This window comes from Hemitrygon akajei, chromosome 7 (assembly GCF_048418815.1).
Source record: "Hemitrygon akajei chromosome 7, sHemAka1.3, whole genome shotgun sequence".
In the NCBI taxonomy this organism is placed as follows: domain Eukaryota; kingdom Metazoa; phylum Chordata; class Chondrichthyes; order Myliobatiformes; family Dasyatidae; genus Hemitrygon; species Hemitrygon akajei.
The window spans coordinates 72,284,959-72,303,420 of NC_133130.1; the positions used below are offsets into that span (position 1 = coordinate 72,284,959).

Here is an 18,462-nt window from a genome sequence, read left to right on the forward strand (position 1 = left end):
GGTCTGTCCATACTGCCTAAAGCTAGCTAACATTAACCAAAAACTCAATCATACAGATTTTATCACAGTCTCAGAATTAAAGGATTTTTTTTTTAAAAACTAAGAAATCTAAGATCACACCTGCATATTCCAAAAGAAACCTGGCTTAAAAGAGCAGAGAAGCAATGTTAATATTTTAAGGCACAGATTCTCCAATCATGTAAAAGCACAATAGAGTCTATCAATTGTGGAAGATAAGGACACCACTCCAACTGTCCTTAACTGGCTGTATATCTCCCTTTACAAGGAAATGCCATGTCTGAATTAGAGTGCTTCAGCTTGTTTGATGTGGACTGCAGATCATTTTGCAAGATCTGTAAAGTGTTCATTCTTTTAAACTGGGAATTCCCACAATGGGGTATGGAAAACAGGGAATAGTGAAAACTGATTAGTGGTAATAGTCTCAATTTGAGCAATGGTAAGAATATTTAATGAAACTTTACCTTGCTCTGACCAGGTAGCTCATGACAGCACAAACTGAGTAGATATCCTTACATGAGCCCTGTCACTATGATGTCAAAGGCCACACTCAGAGTTTGGACATCTAGGTACACTCCAAGCCCGTTCTTGGATACGATGTCAATCCAGGATGACCCCATTCCCACAGGTTACTCAGCGATACTCTGGTGAACCCAGCCACTTCACCAAACCTAGGGTATTCTACTTACATGGTAAAAATTGGCTCAGAACATTCTATCTACCTTCCCCTCCACTCTGAGACATTCCTCCCATTACCATATCAATTCAGAGCACTCTTATCTAAAATTCTATCCACTCCAGGATATATGTACCACACCGGAACATTAAATCTATTTTATCCACCCTTTGTGACAGCATCAAATGTTGACTGACTGAACACTTAGATTAATGGTTGAAACAGAAGGAATTCCTTACCTGGAACAGTTCCTAATCTTTAAAATTGCCATGATCAAAGCACTAGGATTGGCAGGCCTAATCATCATCAACCATAATTTTCAAATGTCACATCCATCTTCAGTTTGGTGGATATATTTAGAGATGGAGCCGCGCAAATAAACCCATGGTTAGAAAACCAATTCCTTGACTGGTCAATACAAAATTTGTACTGCATACTTCCTCTAGGTTCAGTTGGGGGAAGTAATTCATTTGACATTACAATGCTCTGAGAAGGTTAACAACCCTGTTAGTTTTCTAGTGGTATTTCTATTTCATAAGCAGTAAACAAATGAATTCATTTCATACTGATAAAATTTACTAGAATAGTTGCATGTACCTTAAGATCAGAAGTAGAAAACTTTTCCATTTTTTTGTTGACATCAGGTGAACTTTGTTTCTTTGTGAACTGGACAAAGCAAAGTTTACTGGTTTCCAGAAATGTTATGATCATAAAACTGTCCGCAAGCACAGCTAGACAAAGCCAAAATAGTACAAAGTTAAACATGAGATTCACTCATTTTCGACAATTTTGTTGTTCCAATCTGACCCATGTAACTTTACCAGCCCAAAGAGGGATTAAAAATAAATTATTGGTAATTGTCCTTTCTTTGATGGTATCATTGAATCAGCAGCTTATTTTATACTCCAACCTTCTCTTTTGACTAAGAATATCCATTATTCTCAGAGTGAAGAAAATCTTTCTACGTGTCTACCCCTTATTTTGGGATTGTGATATGTGTTTCTGGACTTGTTACTGAGAGGGTCATCCTCTCTATATCCATCCCACTTAGTCCCCAATACTTGTGTATGTGTCAATGAGATCACATCTCATTCTAATCTCCACAGAGAATAGAAGGCTAACCCTAACCATTTTCATCTCAAAATACATGACAGACTAGAACATAGAGATGACTAGACTAGCCTAGGAATCACTCTGGTGAACCTTCACTGCACTCACTCAATAATAAGTATAGCTGTCCCTGGTTTAGAAACAGCCAATTTATGGAACACCCCCACATACAAAGGAGCTCTCGTAATATTATTAAACTCTAAAGTCTTATGTATGTACGTATGTTTGTTCCTATGTGCAGAACTATTTTGTCTTGCTCTCTACTTTTTTTTCTAATAAATCATGTACATTTGGTGCCATTCGTTAACACTACTGTGGATGTATGGTTACTATATTGAGTGATTTTTGTACATTTTCCCAGTTAAGTACAAAATCAATTTTATGGATGCCTAAATAACTGTAAATCTTTTCTATAGTCTTTGCAGCTTAATGTTATCTTTCCTATAACTGAATATAATATTCAAAATGCAACCTCTCCAACATCTTGTAGAAGTGCAACATGATGTACAAACTTCTATATTCAATTAACTGATGATGGCCAGTATGCAAAATCTCTAGTCATAAATCTGTCTAGTTGTGAATTGACTTCCATGAAACCATGCTCTTGTGCTCCTAGGTGCCCCAGTTCTACAATATTTTCCAGGGCTACACCATCCACTGTGGCAGTCTTATCCTGATTTGTCTTCCCAAAATGCAACACCTTGTACTTAGAAATAAAATTTTCAGTTTAATTCTCAGCCCATTTACTCAGCTGATCAAGATTCCTCTGTAATTTCCGATAAGCATCTTTAGTGTCTACAGCTCAACCTATTTTAGTATCATCTGCGTGCTTATTAACCATGTTTTGTAGATTCTCTTCCAAATCATTTATATGGTTAACAAGTACCAATGGGCCAAACACTCACCTCTGGGAAACACCACTGGTCAAGGCCTCCAGTCTGAAAACAGCAATCCAATAACACCTCTCCTTCCTATCATCAAGCCAACTGTATATCAAGTTAGCTAACTCTTCCTGGATCCCGTGCAAAATAACTTTCCATTGCAGTCCACCATGTGGAAAATAGTACAGTCGACGTTTCGGGCCAAGACCCTTTGGCAGGATTCGGCCCGAAATGTCAACATGCCAATAATAATCGGTTTTGCAGATCTCTGGTGGGAATAATTAGTAAACCTATTATCACCACTTCACTTTTCATCTGTCATATTCAAATATTTGATTTGCATGCTATTTACAATTACCGTCATTGATGGTGTCAGAGATGAGTTTCCCCACTAAGGTTTTGTCGATCAGAATTTTCTCTAGATGTGGGCCGCAAAGACTTAAAGAAACCAGAACACCTGAACCAAAGAAAAGCTGGAAGAATTAAGACATGATGTTAAGGGCAATCTTTGAAACCATTATTCCAAACTGCAATTTTTATACTAAACATTAAATACAAGTTAAAAAAAAATTGGATTAGCTGTTTGAAACTCCAAAAATCCATATTAAATGTTATGTAATAAAACGGAAGAGGTCCCAAAAATTGGACTTTGAATCGCAAAAAGATATCTAATTGAAGGAACCCATTCAAGCCATTCTCCCTCTACCAGCTCTTTCCTCTTCTTGGCAATTTGCTTCCCGTCAAACTAACCAGAGTTTCATCTTCTGGGAGGGTCCATTTCGAGGTTAAAAATTAAATCGATGCTGAATTGAATTGGACTATAGATTTTCAACAGTGCTTCTTTTGTCTTTGTGATGTTATTACACACAATGAGAATTGCCAGCATTTTCATTATTTCCCTACTCTTGAACTCCCATTCATTACAGATACTGACAAATACATTGAATATGCCCACAGTGTTCTGGCTTCTGGATCACTGCCAAGTTGGCCAGACATACTCTGGTAGGGTCAGCATTGAGAAACACAATTCTAGCATTATCCCCAACTCCAATTAGCAAGTTATTTTGAGCATGGTTCCTATTGGATGCAGAGGGTCACCAAAATTATGGTGATATTTGTAATACTGCTCATCTATTATTAAGGAAATTTACTTAAAATGCAAATATCTTTCTCTTTCCAGGATTTAGCTGATTTTTTTTCACTCTTTGACTCGGGACAGTTTTCAGTATTTGATCAAGAAATAGTGGCTATTATTTGTTCTTTCTTTATCTCCAAAATTGATCTTTTTTTACCTTATCAGTTATTGATTTTAACAGACTGATCTCAACAAACAGATTCCAAGAATCGTAGGACTTATATATTAAGAGATAGGATTGGTTAGGCCCATATTCACTGCATTTAATAAGAACATAATAACATCAGACAATATGAGTAATAGGCCACTTGGCCCCTCAGGCCTGCCCTGTCACACAATATGACAATTCTCCCAAATGCCATCTTCTCTAATATTCCAGTCCCCCCCCCCCCACCATTCCCTGATCTTTCAAAAAATATCTTTAAATACACCCAACAACCTAGCCTTTGTAATGCTCTGGGATAAAGAATCCCAGAAATTCAGTTCTGAATTTCTCAGTTTTAAATGTCCACCCCAAATCTTGTAACCATGTCTCCCATTTGAGATTCTCCCACTAGTGGAAATATACCAACATCAACACTGCCATGCTGTGCCTCCATTCCATCCAAAGGATCTTGCATGTTTCAATAAGATCATTCCTTAAAGTTCTAAATTTCAAAGTATATTGATCTTATGGAAGGGATCTCAAAGAAACCTACAAGATTCTAACAGATCTGGACACGGGTCACAGTGTAAGATTACAGGGTAAGACTTTCTAGATTGAGATTCCTTCTGTCCAGAGTGGTGAACCTATGGAATTCTCTACCACAGAAAGCACTAAAAACAAAATGGCACATCTTTGTTAGGAAAACTCAGTGTGATCGTTGACAACTGTTAAATTCCCTTGCATGTATAAATGATCACAATGTCCCAAAACTCCCATTAACAATTCATGGCTGGATTGTAGACTCATGAAATACATCATGGGAGAAGCATTTTGGTTGTCCAACATTTTCACCTTAAACTTTCAATGACAAAATGCATCAGGTGCAAGGAGGTCAAAGGAGTGCTTCCCATTAAAGATGAAAGATTAAAGACTAGCTTGATCTGTCATCTACAAATTGAAACATCGAAAGATACAGTGAAATGAATTGTTTTACATCAACAACCAACACAGTCTGAGGATTGTGCTGGGGGCAGACCGTAAGTGTCACCATGGTTCCGACACCAACATAACATGTCCAGAACTCTCTAATCCTAATTGTACACCTTTGGAATGTGGGAGAAAACCACAGCACCCAAAGAAAATCCACATGGTCACGTAGAACTTATAAACTCCTTACAGACAGTGGCGGGAATTGAACCCTGATTGGTGATCGCTGGTGCTGTAAAGTGAGTGTACTAATCGCTACACTACCATGCTGCCCTATAGTTTTCCATGAAAGGATTATCAGCTTATTTTTTTTTTGAAAGAAATATTTCAGAAAGTCTTTACTTGTTTCGTGCAATCAAGTGTTGTGTTTCTGTTTCAAAAGATATTTTAAATTGCAGAAACATTTAGACTTTCACAGTTCTAGCTCAATTCAAAGATGTAGCTAAGTTGATCATCAACTATTTTTCTTATTTTTGGTGGCACAACACACCAAAAGAGCTTCAATTTGATATCCTGCAACAAGCAAGTCCTCACTATGCAGGATTGGGATGCTGTTCCCTCACCAAAGTCCCTACTCAAGGATTCTGACAGAAGCCTATTTCTTTATTCCTCTCAGTTCACTCCACCCTTCATCCCATTACAAGCTTAATGTAAGCACAGAGCCACCATTTGGATAAAACCTGATAGATCACCTGGTAATTACCTGATTACCAGATTTGAACTGATGTAAAACCAAACCCAGGAAGACTCGGATAAATTAAAACTGAAACGCAAAATCATTGTTGAGCACATACCTGACAAAAGCTCTTGTTCTTCCATTTGCTCAGCACACAACGAGTGCACTGCAGCAGTTCCTGAAGGACAACAAAAATACAGATGGTCATGTCAGAAGCATATGTTATCACCAATGGTCAGAGTGTTTCTAATATCATATCAGAAAAGATAAGCATGCTTTAAACACAAAGATGGAACTGTGTCAGTGCATACTGCTGCATTGGAGGCTGGTTATTATACACTTTGCCAAGGCTAAATCTCTACAAAAAATTAAAGCTGATGAAAGATAAACAAAGGTGTATAATTGTTTACTGTCAATTTTGTGACTAGAAGGTACCTCAAACTCCTTGAGAGTATCTCGTAGCTTATCAGGTCGTTTATTCTTGGGTGTCCATAAGTATTCATGAGCTAACAAACAAAATTTGAATTGTTAAAGTTACAATGATTAGAATTATATCATCATAACAATTACCATTGTCATTCCATTGTTAAAAGCACCAATAATTTATCTGACCCTGTCAACATTATCCAGAATTTAAAAACAGATGTTATAAGATAAAAACAAATCAATAAAATGGTAACCAGAGGACAAATTCAAGATAAATAGCGGAAGTAAAATCAGCATTTATGTGGTGTCTCTCTCTTAGTTCCACATTATGGATTGGACTATCGCGTTTATGGGATGTGGAGTTCTCAGAATTATGGTTTTTATATCCTGTGTTTTTTGTCCATTTCTTTCCATTTTGTTGTGCAAGTGGAGGGGGCTTGGGAGTCAAAGTTCCTGTTTCATTTTGTGCGGGGGGGGGGGGCAAATCGATGTTTTTGTTCTGTTTTGTGCGGTGGAAGGGAGGTTTGTGGGTTGATAATCTGGAGCCGTTCTTTCTTGTGTGGGGAGGGTGGGTTTGATGTTTCTCTCTGAATGACTCTCATGCTGTTTTTTTTGTTTCAGGGCTATCTGGAGAAGACAAATCTCAAGAGTTGTATATGGATACATGCTTTGATAGTAAATGAACCTTCGAACCTATGAAATTAAAAACTGCAAACCTTTGGGGAAAATGCAGGAGAATGGGTTAATTTGAGATCTTTTCAAAAATCCTTCACTATGTTAAAAGGCTTCCTGTGATGCATGATTCTATGAATCAATGTTAAACCAATTTGGAAGCTTCAGATTTAGCAAAACATTATACATATAGAACATTATGTTTAGATATAATATAGCATACAAACACGCAGGATTCAGATGCATGGGCTACCATTTCATCAGCAAGGAGATCAATATAAAATTGGGAAAACATGAGATCAGCTTAGGCATTTTTGCCTGTTCCTAATGTTATCTCTTATAAAATAATAAATAGATCTGTTGGCCTGTTCTAAATATTACTGCTGCATTTCAGATTCCAATTAATGTTCCAGAGTCATATTTCTACCACTCTCTAGACAGAGATGTTTCTCCAGATTATCTCATTATGAATAAGATTTGGTGAGGATGTGCCTTACATTTTGCGTGAATGAAAATACTCGCAGGGAAAAAGTTCCCTTTACAAATGAATTACTAAAATAGAAACAATGTCTAACTGTAGTGTCCTTGTTTTTTAATACACACTTGGATGTGAAGAACATTTAGAAAAGCAACCTTAATAACCACATGGCTTATATATTTATTGTGGTACCCAAGGGACATAATAGTAGGCAATATCCCATTACCAAAGAAGACTGGAGTGCTAGCATTTATTAGCACTTTGATTTATTCCACATAGCTAGCCTTTCCTTTAAAAAAACTGTAATATCCAAATTAAAGAAAGACAATCCCATTTGCGCAAAATGGGGAAATAACATTTGCTTCATTTAATAAGAGCCTATTACATTGTTATGCTAACACATGGCTTACCCTCAGTCATTCGTTGTTTCTCTTCTAGGTAACAGCAGTCTATAGATGGAACTACAAGAATTTTAAATGAAAGAAAAATTAAAAATTTATGCCTATTGTAAAAACTAACAAATATTTTTACTGGAAAGTTACAAGATGATTACGATATTGCTACAAATTTTAAAATGGAAAAACATTAAACATAAATGTAGATTAGGAGCAGAATCCACGAACCATTACTAATGCAATGACAGTATTAAATGTACTGAAAGTGGGGTAAATCCAGCTTTGGAAAAGGCAGCAACATAAAGAGCATTGAACTGATAGTTCAATTGAGAACCACTAACTTTGCACTGTCACCACAGTTAAATTTCTACCTAAAGATGCTCACACAATCCTTATACAATTTGGGCTAAAAGAAATGATTCATCTGAGAATATATATAAAAATTCAATGACAAAAAGGCTCGCTACTTCATATATTATCAGTAGGATTTTGATGCCCCCTGCTGGAAAGTTTGATGCAGCAATATGGGGCTTCAATTCTTAGAGTTACTGTCAGATAGTTATTAATTGGCATTTCAGTAAAAATTAAACTTACCAGATTCTTTTCGATCATGGTATTGAAAGGTGCCAATATCTACATCTGCCATAGGATTTGGAAAAGGAAACAAGTAAATTTAAAAAAAAATCAAATTGACATTCTTAAATATAAAACCATGCTGATATTAAAAAGTTATGCATTCAAGAAAACTTAATTGTAAAAATTGCACATATTTTCCAGCAATGGTTCATTTCACAAGTACAATGTATTCATGGTGACTTTGTCAACACTATAAAATTGGTTTTATATTTTGGTCAATGTAGGCAGCGTCATGTCACTTGACAAGGCCGTCTTTAAACACTTAGTATAAAACCAGAGTTTATATTGACCCCTGGTTACAACATCATCTAGCTGATTGCAATTATTTTACCTACAGTAACCTGAGTAGATAAAGCACTCCTTAACCACACACATGCTTTGTCTTTTTTGTTTTCTCAAAAAGAATTACATAATTTCTTATTTAGTCCCACCTGATACGCAATTTTGTGGTGCAAGTAAATAACAGAATAAAGTTGAACAAAGAGCAAAAGCTGCTTGCAGGTGAGGCAATGAGATTGATTCCCGATTTGTTGATTATTAATAGCCAAAATGTTAAAAGTGCAATGTATTTAACATCAGTGCCCTAAGTACAGGGCTGGCAGGAACTGGAGTCTGCCATTGTTTTTATTCCTGATTTCTATCCTCAACAAAGTTGAGTGGTGGCCAAGTTTGGCTTACTGGTACCACTAATGATTACCCTATGAGCATTCAATGACTGCATCTTAAGAAAAATCACTATGTGAGATCAGTACACCAGAAAGAGAGATATATTACCTATCAGGAGTCAATGCCTCAGTGGAGAGAAAAAAAATGGGAAAATGGGCAAAATAATTTACACTCAATACTTCAAAAGTACTTCACTAACAAAAAAACTGTTGAAGGAACTTAGTGGGTCAAGCAGCATCCGTGGATGCGAACAGTGGGTGACATTTTGGGTTGAGATCCCGTATAAAGATTCACTTTGACTATTGCTTTACTTCCACGGATGCTGCTTGATCTGCTGGGTCCCTCCAGCAGTTTGCTTATCGTTTCAGATTCCAGTATCTACAGTTTATTGTGCTTCCGTTCTTCACTAGCCTTTTGAGATGTCAAGATTGTGCAGGATACTATTTATATGTGTTTTTAAGTTAAAATGTTCTAAATGATACACAACTGCAAAAATTGATATTTTTAATATTAAAAATAACAAAATGCAGATGTAACTTGTATTGTAATATATTTTACATCTGTATTTCATTATATTAATATCTTAAATCTTTATCTAAAAGTAAATTGAATTTCCACAATAGATAACATAAATCAACTAAAAGACTATTAAAATATACAGCACAAAATAAAACATATTGGAAACTAGAGTTATTTCTAAAACAATAACATTGTCGAAATCAAACACTATTAGGATTTGGCAATAGCTCAATTACCCTTGACTTGTAAGGTATTCTTCATAGACCACAGGTGTAGCTCAGTTAGACAGAAAGACATCTGATGGCAGATGGACGGCAGATCTGTTAAAGCAAGAAGCAACCCAATGTGTGAAAATTAATTAGCCTCCATTAAGCAAAAACTGAGAATCTCTGGAAGGGGAATTGTAAATGGTCCCTCATTAACCATATTTTAAGATGAAAATGTCAATAATCTGGGGACCAGTACACATTAGCACATTTGATATTTTTCCATTAACTAACAAAAAGCAGGATGAGAACAGCAGTTTTTTTTTCTCCCAAAGGATTTTCTTATTATGTGGCTGGGTCAACTTTAAGCTCCAGAAGGAAGCACTATTTGAGAAACCCATTAACTAATGTCTCAAATTCCATGCACTTTCTTTTTTGTAATACTGAGTATTTTGGAAGAGAGAGCAAATTTGTAGATTCCACCATTTAGCATTCCGTGTAAGCCAACAACTAATCACATGAAAATGTTCTTTAATTTTGATTCCAACATGCTAAACCTACTGTTTTTTTTTCACTGATGGAGGAGTATAGAGAAAACAGTAGAAAATGGTCCATGGATTGTTCAAACAATCCTGCAGTAATTGGCTATATCACATTTAAACATAAACACCACCATGGACCATTGGGGATGAATAAATTGCTTCAGTGTTGTATATTCCATGTAACTATATGTTCACCATAAACAACAAAGAACTCCATTTCTTCAAGTAGTATTAGTTGATATATTATATCAATATTATAAATTTTACAATATTATATAATTCATATTTCATTCATTAATAGAATAATCACTTCCTAAATAATTGCACTCACAAAATAATTTGTATGAGAAGTCATTTGGTAAAACCAATTCATAGCAAGAACTGTATTTTTATTTACAGAGCGAGTTAAAATATCATAAATAATACATCAATTTTATGAGTCTTCTGTAAATTAGGAAACTGATATAATCTTCAAATGTTCAAAGATAAAAAATTACATATAATTTGCAAGAACAATCATAAATAACATGCATAAAATCACAAAGAAATGAAAACATTTTTTCCTTCTAGAAACTTACTAACCTAGTCATCACCAACTTCTCTTTTTCGCTCTTCTGGTGTCCATTTTATTACTAAATCCAGTGATTCCACTTGAGCAGTAATGGACTTCTATCATTTAAGTAATCATTTCTCAAATGTATGTCGTGGTGTATAAGTGATAAAGTATATGAAAAGCTGAACCATACTGTATATGATAATCCAATCAGAACGCCTTAAAACTAATACAATTACTGGACTATGATCACAAATGGGTGCACTGGCTAATTTTTCTGCTCCCTAGTGGATGGTTACTCAGAAGTACGTCTCCACTTCTGACTTAAGATGACCTAACAGAGCAATCTTATAACTAAACGTGCAACTTTCATGCTGCCTGATCTACTGAGTCCCTCCAGCATTTTGTGTGTGTTGCTCTGACTTTCCAGCATCTACAGAATCCCGTGTTTAAACTTTACATGCATTATTTTTGCTCCTATACATTTTATTCTTAATGAGATAACAAATAAAATACACGTTTAAAAACTTTGTTTTCCTCAAAATGATTCCCATACATGATACAAGTGACTGCTTGAGGTACAGTTTTTGCACAATTGAAAAACATCCATTTGAAAAAGATAGCTAATGAGTTAGCTAATTAACCTAACGTTAGCTAATGAAGTAATAAAATGGATTTGATTATTATCTCACACAGCACCATTAATATAGTATAATATTCTTGAAAATGTCAGTAAATCTTAAAGAAAATTAGAAGCATTTTTAAATAACAATGTAAGAAATAGGATCACCAGTATGCCATACAACTCCATGAGTCTGCTCAACCATTCAATAAGATCAACTAATTTGATCCTGGCCTCGACTCCACTTGCCTGCCTGGTCACATAAACCTCATTTCCCCTCAGGTCTAATAACCTACCTACCTCTGCCTGAAGCGAACTTAATTATACACCTCTCTAGGTAGAGAATACCAAAGACTCTCAATCCTTTGAAAACAGATATACCTCTTTATCTCAGCCTGAAACGGATGTGTCTTTATAGCAAATCTATGGCTCCCATTTTTAGATTCTCCACCAAAGGAACAATTCTCTCAGCACCTATCCTTTTTCTTTCTAAATTCTAGATAATGTAGGTCCAAACTGTTTATCTGTTTCTTCTTAGTTAACTCCTTCTTATCTGGACTCAATCTAGTGAAGCCCTAAACAGTTGTTGACAAGCTGAAAGAATAATTTAAACATTAAAGATTATCTTTATTTCTCACATGTACAGCAAAACATACAGTGAAATGAAATAGAAAAATATTAATTATCACTGGCATATGTCATGAAATTTGTTCACAGCAGCAGCAGTACAACGCATAATAAATATAGAAAAAATAAGTGAATTAAAGTATTTATTTATTTATTCATTTACAGGATATGGGGGCGTCGCCAGCTAAGCCAGCATTTATTGCTCATCCCTAGTTGCCCTTGAGAAGGTGGTGATGAGCTGCCTTCTTGAACTCCTGTAGTCATTGAGGTGTAGGTATACCCACAGTGCTGTTAGGGAGGGAATTCCATGATCTTGACTCAGCAACAATGAAGGAATGGTGATATGTTTCCAAGTCAGGATGGTGAGTGACTTGGAGGGGGATTTCCAAATTGTGATGTTCCCAGGTATCTGCTGCTCTCATTCCTCTATGGTAGTGGTCATGGGTCTGGAAGGTGCTGCCTTAGGAACTTTGGTGTGTTGTTGCAGTATATCTTGTAGATAGTACACACTGCTGCAACTATTCGTCGATGGTGGAGGGATTGGATGCTTGTGGAAGCGTTGCTAATCAAGTGGACTGCCTTGTACTGGATGGCGTCAAGCTTCTTGAGTGTTGATAGAGCTGCACTCATCTAGGTGAGTGGTGAGTATTCCATTACACTCCTGACCTGAGGCTTGTAGATAGTAGAGACCCAATTATACGCTGGGGATATGAGTTCGAATCCCACATGGCAGCTGGTAAATTTGAATTCAATAAAAATATCTGAAGACCATGAAACCATGTCAATTGTCGTAAAAAGCCATCTGGTTCACTAATGCCTTTTTGAGGGAAGAATCCTGCCATCCTTACCTGGTCTGGCCTATATGTGACTACAGACTTAACAGCAATGTGGTTGACTCTAAAATGCCTTCTGAAATGGCCTAGCAAGCCATTCAGTTGTATCCAACTGCCAAAAAAAAAGTATGTGCATGTTAAATAGTTAAATTAAAAATAGTAGAGCAAATGCAGAAATAATAATTTTTTTAAAATGAGGTAATGTTCATGGGTTCCATGTCCATTTAGATAATGGATGGCAGAGGGGAAGAATCTGTTCCTGAATCACTGAATGTGTGCCTTCAGACTTCAGTACCTCCTTCCTGACGTTAACAATGAGAAGAGTGCATGTCATAGGTGATCAGGGTCTATAACCATGAACGCTGCCTTCTTAAGGCACCACTCCTTGCAGATGTCTTGGATACTACGGAGGCTAATACCCATGATGAAGCAGACTAATCCTGTGCAGTAGCCCCCACATAACAGATGGTGATGCAGTCTGTCAGAATGCTCCCCACAGTACATCTAGATGTTTTCGAGTGTTTTAGATGACAAACCAAATCTCCTCAAACTCCTAATGAAATATAACCACTGCCTTGCCATCTTTATAGCTGTGTCGATATGTTGGGACCAGGTTAGATCCTCAGGAACTTGAAATCAGTCACTTGCTCCACTTCTGATCCCTCTATGAGGATTGTTTTGTGTTCCCTCGTCTTACCCTTCCCAAAGTCCACAATCAGGTTTTTGCTGTGATATGAGTGCAAAGTTGTTGTTGCAACATCACTCAACTAACTGATATATCTTGTTCCTATATATCACCTCTATCTCAGATTCTGCTAACAAAAGTTCTATATCAGCAAATTTAAAGATGGTATTTGAGCTATGCTTAGCCACATAGTCATGGGTCTAAAGAGGACAGAGCAGTAGGATAAGCACACATCCCTGAGTGTGCCAGTGTTGATTGTCAGTGAAGAGAAGATGTTATTACCAATCTGCACAGATTGTGGTCTTCCAGTTAGAAGTCAAGGATTTAATTGCAGAGGGAGATACAAGAAGCCCAGGCTCTGTAGCTTTTCCATCAGTATTGTAGGAATGAAGGTGTTAAATGCTGAGCTATAATATAGTCAATGAACAGTATCCTGACATAGGCGTTTGCATTGTCCACATGACCTAAGGCCGCATGGAGAGCCATTAAAATAGTGTAATTTGTATCAAATCAAATCAGAAATGATTGTGTTGGGCAGTCCACAAGTATCACCATGCTTCTGGCACCAATATAGCAATCCTATGACTTACTAGTAGGTCTTTTGGTTGTGGGAAGAAACCAGAGCATATGGAGGAAATCCATTTGTTTACAGGGAGAATGTACAAACTCATTACACACAGCAGCAGGAATTGAACCCCAACGTTACAGATGGCAGCTGTAAAGCATTGTGCTAACCTCTATGCTACTCTGCATGCTCTATAAATTCTGACTAGAATGAGAGATTTTATGGCATTGAAGGAATTCCTTTACATGCCATGCATACAGATTTTAAAAGCAAATTTAAATTGTGAATACAGTGTTGACACTGTCCAGCATACATGCGATAGACTTATGCATAGAAGATTGCTGACAGTGTAGAAAAGATATTAATCACTGATGCAAAAGACATTTGATATTGTTGCTCCATATTAAAGTGTATTTATCAATAAGAAACCACATGAGCCTTACTTGGAATAAAGTGTCCTTTAAAGGTCTGTATGACCTTAGATTAAAAGGATGGGCCTTGCTTGAACCTCCATCTGGGAGTCTACCATTGATGAGACCTGTGGAATCTCTCATGGAGATGTCCCTCAAAATGTAGGTTTGCCCTTTAAGGTTGGGGATGCTCGTAGGAATGGGGTAGGAAGTACTGATGAGGTGAATAATTAAATAATTTTCTTGGTTGTCTATTTTGGAAGGCATGATATCTTACTGCCTATCAGAGAAGTGGAGTGGCGTTTCATTTGTTAAACCCCACATTCTCAACAAGTAATGAAAATCTGAACCACTACTTGAAGGTTGCCATAGAGAACCACCACTTTAAGAACTTTCACTCTGACAGGAAATCACAAACTAATATACTTCTCCCATAATTTTTGAAATTATATAGAGTTAAAAACCAGAGTGAAGGTCTGATATTTGAAATGCTTATGCACATGACTCCATGGGTGCAAGTAAAATTTTTCCCCATGCTCAGGGATAAGAGTGATGAGTTGTCCTTTATGTAGCACTATATTAACTTGAACTTCTAAATTTGAATTAATAGAATGCTACATGGTCACGTTAACTATATTTACAAAAAGTAACTGTTATTTGTACCTCTAAGTTCTTAAAATTGTAGACACCATCCCAAGTGTACCAATTTCTGTTCAAGTAGACTTAAAGAATAATAGTCTCATTACTTAAAAAGATTAGTCAGAATTAAAAATGCTCAAAATAGAGTAAGAAAGGCTCTATGGGAGCAAGTCAGATAATAATACTGACAGAAAATAATGAACTACTCATAAGATGTTTGTTATAAACAGGTTCACAGAAGCCTGACACATGTTTGGCCTCACCATCAGCCTAGACAAAACAGAGGCCTTATTTTAGCGTGCTCATGGATCCACTGCTGTGCTGCCTTCCATCACCAAAGGCACAACACTGAAGGTAGTAAAGGAATTTAAATATATTGCAGCGTCATCTCCAGTGATAGTTCCTGGGATAAAGAAATCAACGCTAGGATTTGCAAGGCTAGTCAGAGTCTGGGCCCCTTGTGATCATGCATGCTTAGCCAGCACAATATCCAGATGTCCACTAAGACCAACTTGTATAACCTGCTGTGTGGTTGTGAAACATGAACCGTACACAAAATTCAACTCAAACTGCTGAAGCCCTTCCATGTGTGCAGCCTGAGATCCATTATGAGTATTCTCCTGAATAACTGTATCACAAACCTGGAAGTCCTCAATAGCACAAAGACTACTATTGAAACCATCATCCTGAAAGCACAACTTCATTGGACCAGAGATGTGAGACACATGGAGGACTCCAGACTCCCTAAGCAGCTGCTCTATGGCCAGTTATCATGGGGATGTAGAAACCATGGTAGATGCTGTAAGAGATATAAAGACTGTGTGAAAGCCAGCGTTGCCTATAGTGGGCTTGCTGCCTGCTATCTGGAACAGAGGGCATGAGACAGAACTGTGTTGGGCACCTTGGTTAAATTTGCTCACAGCAATTTAGAAGATAGGTGTTACATGGTCCTGGAGACTGCCCAACAGAAGAGGAAAGCAACAACAAAAGCCATGCCTACGGAATCAGGACAACTCCCTTATCCCCACTGTGTACGTCTATGCCATTCAAGAACTGGCCTCTACAGTCACCTCCAAATACACATCAGACAAGCTGCACAAACAGACAAACAAACACAATTGTTATTGCCAAAATTGACCTTCAACCAACGCAGGAACCTCAGTCAAGGTTCAGCCAGGTCTGGATTTTCCCTACACTAGTTCCAAATAGGAAGTCGTTCCACTACGGTCCTAGTTTGACATCCTCATTCAGACAGAAATACTTCGATGTCAAGTTATTTTTTAAATCAGCAAACGAAGGTCCAGGATGATACCCCTTTGTAATACTTAATACCAGATCAGTTATCCCTGCATCCTTTACAAATTAACGTTTCGGAGGTTTTAATTCACATTTAAATCCTGCTTTCTTCCTGATACAATTAATTGTTTCATGTTTAATAATGATTGACAGGGATGATGTTATCAGATTTAACTGCAATAACTTTTCCTGGTTTTAATGAGATGGGGAGGTTAGTGAGAAGTTGAAACATATTCGATTGTGTTGCAAAAGTCCATTATTTTGAACACATTTTTACTCCATTTCCACCCCCCCCACCCCATCAACTGTGAAGAAGGTACCATTACTGCCTCTGACAACAATATACGATCAGCTGACAAGACTAATCTGTGAACAGTCAAGTTCTACTAGTTGCTCTAGCATTCAGAGACAGAACTCTTTGTTACAATACCAGATATCCCACCTCTCCCGGAAGTTCCAGGAGTCTCCCACATATTGATAGTGGCTCCCTGACACCTGCAAATTATATACAATATCCCAGAAATCGATTTTTTGAGAGCAAGAGAGAGCTCGCAAGAGTGAGACACACAGAGACTGAGAGAATGAGTGACAGACGTAGTGAGAGAGTGACAGAGAGAGCATCCTAACTGGTCTCTCTTTGTGCTAAGTAGACCTATCAGTTTTCTTTGTGGACGGGCTTTACAGTCGATCTCTCTCTCTCTTTCATTGTCCATCAGTTCAGTTTATTATCCTGCAGTGCCATGGCAGAGTGTTCCAAAAAAAGAAAATATAAAACGTACTTCACTCCAGACTACACTAAAGTGTACCCCTGCCTAATAGGGGTAAAAAGGGTCATGAGGTGAATCCAGAGCAGATTTTGACTTTGGCAGAGAGATTTCCAAATGTGATCAAGGCAGATGCAAGAGAACAGCTCCACTTGGAAGTCCTGGATTATATCTCAACTAACCTTGAAGGACTGGTACCGAACTACAAAAGTTTGCCAGTTGATGAGTTCTGGGGGAAGCTGTTCAAAGTAAAATCTGTGAGCACAGGGCAGTTGAGATTCAGAGCTCTGCCAGTTGATGAAGCTGCTTTTGGTGCTGCCAAATTCTAATTGTGATGAAGAAAGGGCATTCAGCATAGTGCGTCACATTAAGACAGAATTCAGAAGTCAGCTGTCTCACAAAACAATTGTGAATCTGATGTCTTGCAAAATTAACAAATTCATTGACACAGACTGCAATGATGTTGAGACTTTCGGCAAAATGCTCAAATCTGCCAAGCAAGCCACGTCACAGTACAAGGAAAGTTTGCAAAAGAAATTGAAAAGCTACTTGCATTCACATTTTTATATATATATATATATCTCTGTGTGTGTGCGTGTGTGTGTGTGTGTGTGTGTGTGTATATATATATGTATATGTATATGTGTGTGTGTATATATATATATATATAAAAATAAAAAAAATAGTTTCAATATGTGATCAAATAAATTGTTGTGTCCTTTCATAATCAAATGCCCTGTATACATACACCCTTGGAGATTGACCGGGTGGGGGGAGGGGGTATAGGGTTGCGGGAGGCGGGAGTGGTGGGGATACCTCCCTGAAATGAGTTTTTGCAGAGTGGGATGTCTGCAATACAGATTGCACAATGATGTTAAACCAACAGAAGTAATATCTGAGGGAAATATTACTGCTACTTAAAAGTTTTGCTGAATGGAAAACAGGACAATATGTTATAGTTTAAATTTATTTTCTCTAAAATCACTATGATTTTTCTCATACAGTTATGTTCTAAAGTCATCAATTTTTGTCTCATCATAGCACCTTATAATAATTTGCACGTGTGACATTCAGCAAGAAGAAAGGTCACAACACTCATCAGTGTGGTCATCAAATTCTTGACATTCAAATCAATTTCTCCATGTTCATGGTTATATTATAAGAATTTGGTTTGAAAGCTATAGTGTCATTGCAATCATTCTGCACAAACAGAAAGTACAGATAAAACAAGCTTTTCAGGCTTATGTTCTACACAGAAACATAGAAAACCTATAGCACAATACAGATCCTTCAGCCCACA

General features: G+C 37.1%; 1 protein-coding gene across 4 annotated transcripts in view; it reads right to left on the reverse strand.

Moving 5' to 3' along the window:
- The window catches only part of wdpcp (WD repeat containing planar cell polarity effector), a 179,791-nt gene that overhangs the window by 111,669 nt on the left and 49,660 nt on the right, over window positions 1-18,462 (reverse strand). For 3 of the 4 annotated variants that reach the window (XM_073051202.1, XM_073051199.1, XM_073051200.1), the window contains exons 2-9: window positions 9,657-9,740; window positions 8,194-8,238; window positions 7,615-7,665; window positions 6,064-6,134; window positions 5,747-5,806; window positions 3,044-3,158; window positions 1,292-1,425; window positions 121-144 (exon numbers count right to left, since the gene is read on the reverse strand). In XM_073051202.1, coding sequence (XP_072907303.1) covers window positions 121-144; window positions 1,292-1,425; window positions 3,044-3,158; window positions 5,747-5,806; window positions 6,064-6,134; window positions 7,615-7,665; window positions 8,194-8,238; window positions 9,657-9,717 — 561 coding nt within the window. In that variant the 5' untranslated portion in view covers window positions 9,718-9,740. The remainder of the gene's footprint in view (window positions 1-120; window positions 145-1,291; window positions 1,426-3,043; window positions 3,159-5,746; window positions 5,807-6,063; window positions 6,135-7,614; window positions 7,666-8,193; window positions 8,239-9,656; window positions 9,741-18,462) is intronic. The other variant, XM_073051201.1, reaches the window with a different exon arrangement.